This window comes from Tenrec ecaudatus, chromosome 5, assembly GCF_050624435.1.
Source record: "Tenrec ecaudatus isolate mTenEca1 chromosome 5, mTenEca1.hap1, whole genome shotgun sequence".
In the NCBI taxonomy this organism is placed as follows: Eukaryota; Metazoa; Chordata; class Mammalia; order Afrosoricida; family Tenrecidae; genus Tenrec; species Tenrec ecaudatus.
The window spans coordinates 105,858,845-105,871,264 of record NC_134534.1 but is presented as its reverse complement, the minus strand read 5'-3'; the positions used below and the strand labels follow the sequence as shown (position 1 = coordinate 105,871,264).

Sequence of the window (12,420 nt, the reverse complement as noted above, 5' to 3'; positions counted from 1 at the left end):
CAGCCCTTGGTAATCATTAAACTACTTTCTCTTTCTCTGAATTTTCCTACTATAGATACTTGATAAAACTGATGTTATTCTTGGTAGATCTTACGCAGTGTTCTTACAATGGCAAGGATCTACCTGTGTAGACTTGCACAACAATTTTAACAAGCAACTCTTAATTGGTTTACACTGTAATTAAATAAGGTCAGGCAAATTAAATGTAAAGGCGACTAAGGCAAGGATGGTAAGACTTGTGTCTCACATACTTTGGGCATATTGTCAGGAGGGACCAGTCCCTGGAGAAGGGCAGACATCATGCTTGGTAAAGTGGAGGGACTGGAATAGAGGAAGTTCTAGGAGATGAATTGACACGGGGATGCAACAATAGGAGCACTTGTGAGGATGCCACAGGGCCAGGCAGTGTTTCGTTCTGTTGTGCATAGAGTTGCTATGAGTTGGAACCAACTTGATAGCACGTAACAACAGCATCATTGAAAGTGGCTTTGAAAAACTTGCAGTCAGAACTTTATTTAGAGACTCACTGGAAATAGCCAAAATTGCTTAAGTTTTCCTTTAAATTGATCCAAGTATTCAAATAGATTCAGGTTCTATTTTAAAATAGTCTTCTGTGTGTTTGTTTTCATTCTTGTTTTAGATCATTTGGATTCTTGCTGCTTCATCTTGACTGCTAGCCGTGTCATTTTCCCAAAAGTTTTCTAGTAAGGGCTCAATGTTTCAGTGTTGAGTCACTTGCTAAGTGTCCACAAAAAGAACAATTGCCCTAGGCCTGGGTGCCCCGTTGCTCAGATTTCTCTTTAACTTGAAAATTTCAGTCCTTTCCAATGAAAGACAGTTCATTCCGCGGAATGAAAATTTGGGACACCTAGTTTGTAGCGGGGAGCCCTGGTGGCCCAGGGTTATGGTGTTGGGCTGCTAGCGGCAGTATTGAAGCTGCCTTTCCCACAGGGCAGTTCTACTTGCCCGAGACAGCGTCGCTGTGCGTCAGCTGACTCCATGGCAGTGAGTAGTTTGTGGAAATGCTAGGAGCAGGTAACTGGCCAGTATAGGCAGATCTGGCAGGCTCCCCTTCGTGGAGCATAGAAATGGGCACTCAGCGGAGGCTGGTCTGCAGCGTGCCTTATTTGTGTGAGCCAGTTATATGAAGTGCGATTGGGGGGGGTACAGTATTTACCCAAGAGAAATGAATACACATGCACACACAATACACCAAAGTTTATAGCAGTATTTTTCTTAACAGCTTGTCTGTCAACTAGTGAACAAGTAAACAAATTGTGACAGTAGCCAACAATCAAAGGGACAAAATCCTGAAAGGCAAAGCAACATGGGTGAGTTTTAAAAGACAAGACAATGAGAGAAAAGAGGTTTGAAAGAGTACATTTTATGAGATCCTAAAAAAAAAAAAAAGAATCCCACTTCTAAGAAATTCTGGAAAGGGCAAATTTACAGTAGTTGGTTGAGGGACTGAATTACAAAGGGGCAGCGGGAAATGGGGTGGGAGGGCAAATGAAAATGTTTCAAGGTGAGTTCTTCATATTATTGTATGTGAATTAGACCTGAAAACAAAACAAAAACTACTGGGGTGGGGGTGGGGGCGCTTCTTTTTAAAGGAGCAGTCGGTTAAATAGGGCGTTACTCTGCCAAACCCAGTTTCTGCTCCCCTTTCAGGAGGAGGTACCGGAGCGCTCCAGAACTGTGAGGGTAATCTGCCAGGACGCCGGATCCGGCCATCCGGAGCGCCCCGCTGTTCTGGGGCGCTCTCCAGAGGCCCACTGGGATCTGGGGTTCGCGCCGCGCCCTCTTTCCGGGCCGGCCGAGGGCGGAGCGGACCTGGGGCTCCGAGCCAGTCGGACCGCGGTGTGGCCGGCACTGCCCGACTCGCCCGGCCGGCGGACATGACGGCGGGCGGCCAGGCCGAGCGCGCGGCCGCGGAGCCCCTCTCCGCGCGGCCGCCCTCGCTGCGGATCAAGCTGCTGTCGGCGCTTTTCTACGGGGTCTGCTCCTTCCTCATCGTGCTGGTCAACAAGACTTTGCTGACCACGTACAGGTGAGGCGGGGCGAGAGGTCCCGGAAGAGTTTGGACCCAGAGACCGCCGGCGGGCGGCGGGCACCTGCCCCGGGGATTCCAACCACCAGGCGCCACGCTCCGGGCCGGGCGGGGGCTGGCGCGCGCGGCGGGGGAGGGGGATGGAAGGGGGGGGCACGGCGGGGAGGGGTGAACAGGGAGGGTGTCAGGGCCGCTTCTCCTGGGTCTCGGTGCTCTTGAACCATGCCTGGGTCTGATGGTTTTTGGGAACCGCACGCTGGGAGTCCACACCGCAACTTCAGTGGCGCGTGTCTGACAGTGTGCTTCGCGCGTCCCCCAAGTTTTCAGGAAGGGCCAGAACCCCAGAAGCTTCCTTAAAGCAGAATCCCCAGAAAGTGACACCTCACCGCCGCATTTCCCCGCCGTAGCTGTGTTTGTAGCCCTACCTCCACGTGCTTTCAAACACCTTTGCCCCTGTCTAAAAGTGTATTTTCGAAGATTGTCAAATTGATTCTCTATTCACATGTACACGTCCAATAATCAGATTAGTTCTAAGCGGATACATTTAATGTGTACTGATTGCAAAGGATGATTGTATTCTTAAATTAGGGGCATATTTATAGAAAACTGGGGAAACAGAAGTTCACTTCAGGAACTTCTTTGGATGAATATGAAGTACTGCCTTCAAATGTGTGGTTCTTGACTCTATTTCTAAGAATTCGAAAATCAGGTTGAATGCGACTGGATTGCAGCACCATTGAAAGAGCTGGGGAGTTAGATTCAGCCCGACATTTAATAGTCATTCTTGGCCCAGTCCTATAGTCAGCCATTTTCTCATGTACAAAAGCTAGGTAGTCGCAGTTGTGATGAATATCCACTTCCTTGGACTTGATTGTGACTTTGGATTGCACATGTATCAGAGTGGAAAGGTTTCCCATAGGATTTTCCTGGGTTGATTTCTCAGTCGATCTGGTACCACACTGGCCCCTTTTGGGTGGATTCCAGTCTCTATCCTTCCAGTAAGCGGTGGGCAGTTTGGCAGACCCAGGAACTACATTGTACGAATTACCTGTGTGGCTTTCATGTCAGCTGTGAGAGAGGGCTCTTTGCCAGCTATACTGTGCCCCAGGAATTTTAGAGCCCAAAGAATCTCTAAGACTATCTCCAGTCTTCATGTATTCCTGCGGTAACAAATCCAGTATTTCTGGGGATATTTACTGAGCACTTACTATGTGCCAAGCCCCCTCCAGGCATCCAGAAAGTAACTGTGGACAAGACAGGCCCTGCTCTAGAGACTCCATATCAGAGTGGAGACAGAAATAAACAAGTGGGTTCATGAATCCACATGCTTGGCATGGGGCAAGTCACATGGGAGCTACTTTAGCCGGAGCCCCCACCCCCACTCCCGTGCTAGAGCATCCCAGAGAGAAACAAAGGTAAATGGCCATAATGGGTTGGGTCTGTTGGAGAAGGGAGAGAGAAGGGTAATGTGGCTGAAATCAATTGAGAACGTGTGCCAAGAAAAGATGATGAGGAAGATCGATTCAGTTATTCAGCAATATTTATTAAGTACCTATAATGTGCCAGACATTACTTCAGACATTAGGAAACCAAAATGAACAAAATAGATTAAGAGTCAGTTCTCCATGAAGCTGACATCCCAGTAGGCCAAGAGAGTAGTAAAATCTGTGTTGTCTCCTATGTGGCTAAAGCCTCTGGAGGGAAAAATAACTAAGGCAGGAAAGGGAGCTGGGGGTGGGGGGTGGGAAAATTTGTACTCAGGTCTCGCAAGGAGGTGACACAGGCACCAGGAGCTGAGGAGCGGAGGAGCGTGCTGTGCTGGAGAATGGGAAGAACATTCTTGGTATGCCCAAGTAGAGCATGCAAGCAAGGGCAGTACTAGAGATGTCCGAGCACAGTGGGTTGACGGGTTGTTTAGGGATGGGGAGAGCTCTGCCATCCGCTCTGGGTAAGAGACGGGCTACTAGATCTCAGCAAAAGAGGGACCCTCTGGCTCTTGTGTTGAGGGAGCAGGGTGAAATGGAGGACACTGGGTGATGCGAATGACATGTGCTCAATGGTGGCCCTGAAAGTTGACAGTCTGAACCCACTAAGGCACTGTACAAGAAAGGCCTGTCCACTTGCTTCCGTAAAGGTTGCAGTCAAGAAAAGTCCAAGCAGTTCTCTTTGGTAATACATGGAGTCGCCATGAGTTAGAATTGACTCAATGGTAACAGGGTGGGTTTGTTTGTTTGTTTTGGTTTGTGCATACGTTTGAGAGTATAAATGGAGATGATGATAAATACATATTGTAGTTTCCATTTTAGTCTAAACGCAATAAAAAATTCTTGGAAAATTTGAAGCAAAATGAGTGATAGGAGCTAATTTATCAGATGGCATTTTTTCCCCTTTGGCTGTTGCAGGGGTGGAAATTGATTGTATTAGAGGCAGAGTGAGGAGCTAAGCAACGTCTGTGAGTACGGAGAGAAGGGGCATTCTTGGTGAACCCACAGGTCTTTACCAGTATTGTGTTACATACTTGCTGGTGTCCACCGAAAACCACCACACTGCTTCAAAGAAATAAAAATGAACATAAGCCTGGATTGTTTCACACAGACAGTGCAAGTTAACAAACAAACCTTCACAATCATTAAGAACAAAACCAAGGGGAGTGGTGTGAAATGAAAATTGAAGGCGAGCCTCTAGTTTCCGCATTAAGTGAATGGTCTGCTGATTCGCCATTGAAGTTGATGCCTCCAGAAGGTTGGGTCTTCTTGCAGGAAGTAGGGACTAGTAAAGCATTTGGCAGGGAAAAGGTAGCATCTAAACAGGAAGAATTACTATTGTGAAGTACCTCACACTGAAGCCTATTTTTTCTGTAAAATTTTGAGCTCTATGATTAAAGGAGGAAATCCTTCAATCCTTTCTGAGCCCAAATCCCGTATCCCTTAAGCAAACATCTCCCATTTCGCATTTCCGTATTGGAGTAAACAGTTGGGGAACTCTGTTCGAATAACATTGTTCATTCTCTATGTTTGAAGAGCAAATGATTTAGAAGCACATGTTTGAGGGGAGGAGGCTTGGTTTATGTTGGTTATAACAATAAACCATAGACATATGATCCAAGTATTAGTTGTTTGAAGGCAGAATGTTGGAGGAGAGAAGGAAGGACTTTTTGATATGGACATAATTCATAGGGTTTGGGGGAATGTGGTTCAGGGGATTTTTTTCTCCACATCAATTTCCAGTAGCTTGTTTCTAGTTGGAGCACAAAACTAATAGGCAAGCTTAGTTATTTGTTCATTTTAGTTCACTATCATGCTAGATTGATTCCTGAATAGTGCAGATGGTCTATACAGTTGGCTGGTAACTGAAAGGCTAGAGGTTCAAGTCTACCTGGTGTTGTCTTGGAAGAAAAACCTGGTCCTGTGCGTCCAGAACAACAGCTGTTGTAAACTCTGCTGAGCCCAGTGCTACGCTGGGCAGCGCTGGGGTCACCTTGGGCACGCGTACCTGCCTGGTCGTGGTTCGCCTGGCTGAGTAACTGGGTTGGCTGTGTTTGCATAAACGTGCTAGCACGAGCACCTGGCTATCTATGGTGTGGAGACGCTCCTCACTGACCCATTTCTACTTCCGGTGCGACTTCCAGGTCCCCAAGGCTGAACCATCTGCACTCTGCGCTGTCTCTGGTCTGGTCTCCAAAAGCGCCCCTCCTTTCTTCCTGCTGTTACTTTCTCCCAGGGCTCCGTACTCATGAGGGACTGTCTCCACCACAAGATTTCTGTTCTGCCCACTGCCTTTCCTCTTCTTGTTCAGTTTTTGTCGTATCCACTCCCCCGGCCCAACTGGGAGCCTTGGAATGTCCACGAGACTCCGTGTGGTTCAGAGTGATGGGCACCACTGGTAGCCCGGGTAAGCCCTACTACCCCTTCCTTCTGACGGGAGCAGTTCTGCGTGTCAGCAGAGAAAAACCACAGCTGGACTGGCTACGTAGACTTTACATTATGATCACAAACCTCGACGTGCACACCTTGCCACCTGGCCTTTCCTTCCGGAGGCTTGTTGGCCTTGTCTCGGGTTGTTTCACCCTTTTTCCTCTTGACATCTCCCACGCCCTTTCCTCCACGTTCCTTCTCACGTGACACTTTATTTAGAAAACTGTTGGTGTTGGTTGCCACCCAGTCAACTTGGACTTAGGCTGACCGTGCATAGAGCAGAACAGAATCTTGGCTGGACCTACGCCATCCTCATGATCCTGGTTCTATCAATCCAGCTCATTGGAAAGTTTCTCTCTCTTTTTTTTAAAAGAGACATATCAGTTTCATGCTACAGTTTATAGGTCATTAAAAAATTTTTTTAACAATTTATTAGGGGCTCATACAATTCTTATCACAGTTCATACATTTACATACATCAATTGTATAAAGCACATCTGTACAGTCTTTGCCCTAATCATTTTTTTCTCCTCTTTTCTTTTTTTACATTTTATTAGGGACTCATACAACTCTTATCACCATCCATACATATACATACATCAATTGTATAAAGCACATCCATATATTCCCTGCCCCAATCATTTTCAAGGCATTTGCTCTCCACTTAAGCACCTTGCATCAGGTCCTCTTTTTTTTTTTTCCCCTCCCTCCCCTTTCCCCACTCCCTCATGTGCCCTTGGTAATTTATACCTCGTTATTTTGTCTTATCTTGCTCTATCCGGAGTCTCCCTTCCCCCCTTCTCTGCTGTCCCTCTCCTAGGGAAGAGGTCACATGTGGATCCTTGTAATCAGTTCCCCCTTTCCAACCCACTCACCCTCCACTCTCCCAGCATCGTCCCTCACACCCTTGGTCCCGAAGGTATCATCCACCCTGGATTCCCTGTACCTCCAGCCCTCATATGTACCAGTGTACAGCCTCTGTCCTATCCAGGCCCGCAAGGTAGAATTCAAATCATGGTAGTTGGGGGGAGGAAGCATCCAGGATCTGGGGGAAAGCTGTGTTCTTCATCGGTACTACCTCACACCCTAATTAACCCATCTCCTCTCCTAAATGCCTCTATGAGGGGATCTCCATTGGCCGACACTTGGGCCTTGGGTCTCCACTCTGCACTTCCCCCTTCATTTAATATGGTATATATACACATATACATATACACACATATACACATACACACACACACTTATATCGTTGTTGTTTTTTTTGCATGATGCCTTATACCTGGTCCCTTGGCACCTCGTGATCGCACTGGCCGGTGTGCTTCTTCCATGTGGGCTTTTTTGCTTCTGAGCTAGATGGCCGCTTGTTCACCTTCAAGCCTTTAAGACCCCAGACACTATCTCTTTTGATAGCCGGGCACCATCAGCTTTCTTCACCACATTTGCTTATGCACCCATTTGTCTTCAGCGATCCTATCATGGAGGTGTGCAGTCAATGATAAGATTTTTTGTTCTTTGATGCCTGGTAACTGATCCCTTTGGGACCACTCGATCACACAGGCTGGTGTGTTCTTCCATGTGGACTTTGTTGCTTCTGAGCTAGATGGCCGCTTGTTTATCTTCAAGCCTTTAAGACCCCAGTCACTATCTCTTTTGATAGCCGGGCACCATCAGCTTTCTTCACCACATTTACTTGTTCACCCACTTTGGCTCCAGCCGTTGTGTCGGGAGAGTGAGCATCATAGAGTTCCAATTTAATAAAAGAAGGTATTCATGCATTGAGGGAGTGTTTGAGTAGAGGCCCAAGGTCCTTCCGCCACCTTAATACTTGACCTATAAATATAGACACATAGATCTATTTCCCCATCCTCCTATATATATTTGCATGTACATGTCTTTGTCTAGACCTCCATGGATGCCCCTTAACTCCTAGCTCTTTCCTCCATCTCCCTTGACTTTCCTCCTGCCCTACTACCATGCTTCATCGCCACCTGGGCTAGAGTATACCTCTTCTCTAAGCAACCTTACCCTTGATCATTTCCCACCATGCCTGCCACTCTCCCTTCTCTTATAGGTCATTTTTAAGAACCAGTACTAGACTAAAAAAGCTCTGAACAAGCCCATTGCTGTTGTTGCTTGTTTTATTTAAATCGTTTTGTTAGGGGCTCATACAACTCTTATCACAAGCCATACATACATCAGTTGCGTAAAGCACATCTGTACATTCATTGCCCTCATCATTCTCAAAACATTTGCTCTTCACTTAAGCCCCTGGCATCAGGTCCTCATTTTTCCCCTCCTTCCTGCTCCCCACTTCCTCATGAGCCCTTTATAATTTATAAATTATTATTTTGTCATGTCTTGCGCTGTCCAACGTCTTTCTTCACCCACTTTTCTGTTGTCTGTCCCTCAGGGAGGAGGTCACATGTAGAGCCTTGTAATCGGTTCCCTCTTTCCAACCCATTCTCCCTCTACCCTCCCAGTATTGCCACTCATACTACTGGTCCTGAAGGGATCATCTACCCTGGATTCCCTGTGTTTTCAGTTCCTGTCTGTACCAGTTACATCCTCTGGTCTAGCCAGTCTTGCAAGGTAGAATTCAGATCATGACAGTGGGGGTGGGGGGAGGGAGGAAGCATTTAGGAACTAGAGGAAAGTTGTATTTTTCATCGTTGCTACATCGCACTTTGACTGGCTCGTCTCCTCCCCTAGACCCCTCTGCAAGGGGATCTCCAGTGGTCTACAAATGGGCTTTGGGTTTCCACTCTGCACACACACCCTCATTCACTATGGTAAGATTTTTCTGTTCTGATGATGCCTTATATCTGATCCCTTCAACACCTTGTGATCACACAGGCTGCTGTGCTTCTTCCATGTGGGCTTTGTTGCTTCTGAGCTAGATGGCTGTGGGAAGCCGCAGCTCTCGCCGCCATTACAAGATGGTGCCGGGCAGTCAGGGCGGTGGCCCAGTTAAGTGGTAAACAACCACTTAGAGCATACGCACTGCTCAGATGACGTAGTCATAACTCCACCCTGGAGTATGCTAATAAGGGTTCTGGCGAACGCACCAATCAATGCACAGCACGTCCCCATAGAGCGCTTATAAGCAGCAGTAGTTTGGGGCTTCGGGGTCTTTTTCCGCATCTGCAAATCGAACCCGCATTAAACGCCTGTGGAAGAATCCTGTTGTGGTGCGTCCTTCTTGCTGGCGAGATTGAGCGCGCGACAGATGGCCACTTGTTTACCTTCAATCCTTTAAGACCCAGATGCTATACCTTTTGATAGCCGGGCACCATCAGCTTTCTTACCACATTTGGTTGTTCACCCACTTTGTCTTCAGCGGTTGTGTTGGGAAGGTGAGCATCACCGAATGCCAATTTAATAGAAGAAAGTATTCTTGCATTGAGGGAGTACTTGAATGGAGGCCCAATATCATTCTGCTACCTTAATACTAAACCTATAAATATAGGCACATAGATCTATTTCCCCATCCTCATATATAAATATATTTGCATATGTACATTTCTTTATCTAGACCTCTATAAATGCCCTTTGCCTCCCAGCTCTTTCCTCTATTTCTCTTGACTTGGAAAGTTTCTCTTGTTTGCCCTTCCTGGTATGCTTTTATTTTTAGCAACTGGTCTTTCCTGAAGTTGTGTCCAAATGGAATGAGTCAAAGTCTTGCCCCTGGAATGTCTCAGAGGCTTTCTGATTGTACATATAAAACTCATTTGTTCATGCTCTGCTGCTCCATGGTACATTCAATGCTCTTCACAACTCCACTGTTGGAATTCTATCTTCTTTTTCCACTGTCCCGCTTTTGAATCCTTTTAAACCCTCATGGCCACCCTCAGTGACATTATGTAGGATGGTCGAGGCTGCACATATTTATGGAAGCAGACAGCCCTTAGCAGTCCCAATACTGATCTGATAGTCCTATTAGGGATTGGAAAGGCCATGGGTTGGGTTAAGTGCACTTTAGTCATCAAAGTGACATGTTTGCTTTTTTAAAACTGTAAAGAAAATTTTTTGCAGCTGATTTGAGCAATGCAGCAGTGTTGTTGGACTGCTGTTTCCATAGACTGTTGTAGAAACCATCAAATGCATCCCACTTCCATCTCTCTCCTACTGGAATGAGGTGTTGTTTGTTTGGTTTTTGACAAGCTTTCTACTTGCATTTGTCTCCGCTCCCTCCATTATTTCCACCATTCTGCCTCAGCAAACTCACTCTCTCATGGGTCATTCCAATCAGCTTAAAATGTGCTTAGGTTTCTCAAGTAAACAAACAAACAAACAAAAAAATCCCAGTTTGGTCCTACATATACCCCATTTCTCTGTTCTTTTCAGAGAGTGCGCACACATATATCTTTATGCCCTTTCATTCACTCTGACAGGAATTCAGTTTAAAAACATGTCTACTTAAAAAAGCTATGCACACACAAAATAATAATAACAATAATTCACATTTCCACCCCCTAGAATCAATATCTTGCTTTTGCCTTTCTTTTAAAGAAAAATCATTCTGCTGAGATTCTTATAAAGTACATATTAAACAATTGCCTAATAGATTTTTTAAAACTTTAAATTAGGATACCTAGTAAAATTCGTGTCTCCAAGCCTCTTGAGGTAGATGACTTGATGGCTGTATGCACAGAGGGATCAATCTGCAAGTCAGTTGCTGAGAAGTTGCCTCTGACTCATTGTAACCTTTGTAGGTCAGTGTAGAGCTGGGCTCCAGAAGGTTTTCAAGAACTGATGTTTCATTAGTAGCTTGCCACTCCCTTCTTAGGTGCTTCCGGGTTGACTTGAACTTTCAACCTTTCAGTTATCAACCAAACCTAATAATCCTGTATTTCGCTTAGGGACTTTAGATACAGAGATAAATGGAGATATAAATATACAGATTGAATTTCTTTTTTATTTGAATTACCTATGTATAATTTATTTGTTTCTGCTTTTGAGCATATACATGGTACCACATACACAGATGGACTGTGTGTATACGTTTCCATACGTACAATTCAACAACACTGGTTACTTCCTTCCACTGGGCCACATTCTCATATTTCTTTTCAGAGGAGTTCTTCCTCCAGTGACATGAACTCCTCCCCTCCTCAGCTTCCATCTAATCCCTGGAATTGCTGTTGTCAATGTAATCCAATATAGTTAGCTTTGAAAGCTAGTTCTTTCAAAAGCATACTGCTTAAGGTACTCATTAGTAGGTAAGCTCCTTTTGGTTTGAGTAGTAAAGATTATTTCAGAGCAGTGGTTTCAGGGGTTCTTCCAATCTTCATAGTTCCAGGAAGTTTAGATTCACCGAGAGGCTGGAATTCCCTTCGGCATTGTCTCCTTTTTACTCAGGATTCTTCTATAGAGTCTCGATCAAAATGTTCCGTAATGGAACTTCAGTAAGGGTCATGTAAAGGAGACTATTGCTTACCCATTCCTGTTCTTGACTTTTTGATAAGATCAAGGATTGCAGCCCTCAGTATGGATTACAACTCAATGTAAAGAAGAGCAAAATCCTCACAACTGGATAAATAGGTAACATCATGATAAATGGAGGAAAGGTTGAAGTTGTTAATGATTGTTTTCTTGTTTGGGCCCGGAGTCAATGCTCATGGAAGCATCAGTCGAGAGACCAAATGGCAAAATTAGGTAAATGTACTGCACAATACCTCTTTAGGGTATTGAAAAGCAAGGATGTTACTTTGAGGACTCCGATGCTCCTGACCCATGCCCTGAAATTTTCCATTGCCTCATATGCATGTGAAAGTCGGACATTGAATAGGGAAGACCAAAGAAGAATACATGCTGGTGAACTGTGGTCAGAGAAGAATCCTGAGAGCAACCGTGGACCGCTGAAATGACAAACTGACGCATCTTACAAAAAGGATGGCCAGAGCGCTCCTTCAAGTTAAGGTTGCCAAGATTTCATCTGACATGTTTTGGACATGTTGTTAGGAGAGACCTGTCCTAGGAGAACAACATCATGCCTGGTCAAGAGGAGGGGCAGCCCAAAGGAGGAAGACCCTGAAGTGGATGGAGTGAGTGACGCACTGGCTGCCGCCGTGGGCTCAGGCACAGGAGACTGGTGGAGGACCGGGCAGTGTTAGGCTCTGTGTGCACAGGGACCAGCTGCAGGGCACCTCCCAGCAGCAGCATTTCTGATTCCCCTTCCCCTCTATTGCTTCAGTCAACGGGAGACCACGTGTTGTACGCTTGCAGCTCACCGTCACCTGCCAGTTTTGAGGACCTCAGGTACAGCTAAACTAAATGCGCTCGAAGGTAAAACAGAAGCACTCGAGACACTGCTAGGGCTGTTTACTAGGCTGTCCCATGAAACCACGACTCTAATCCTCCGAATGAAGTTGCTAAATCACATGCGGTGTTCCATTGCACAGAAGCAGCCTCGGCAGTTACTCTTTTTCATCACTATTGTGAATATATCTATCATAC

At 45.8% G+C, this 12,420-nt stretch overlaps 1 protein-coding gene across 1 annotated transcript in view; it reads left to right on the top strand.

Annotated features, from left to right (window-relative positions):
• Nucleotides 1-1,680: 1,680 nt before the first annotated feature.
• Nucleotides 1,681-12,420, top strand: part of SLC35D2 (solute carrier family 35 member D2) — a 74,755-nt gene continuing 64,015 nt past the window's right edge. Inside the window, exon 1 of the mRNA XM_075549804.1 lies at nt 1,681-2,050. Coding sequence (XP_075405919.1) covers nt 1,899-2,050 — 152 coding nt within the window. The 5' untranslated portion in view covers nt 1,681-1,898. The remainder of the gene's footprint in view (nt 2,051-12,420) is intronic.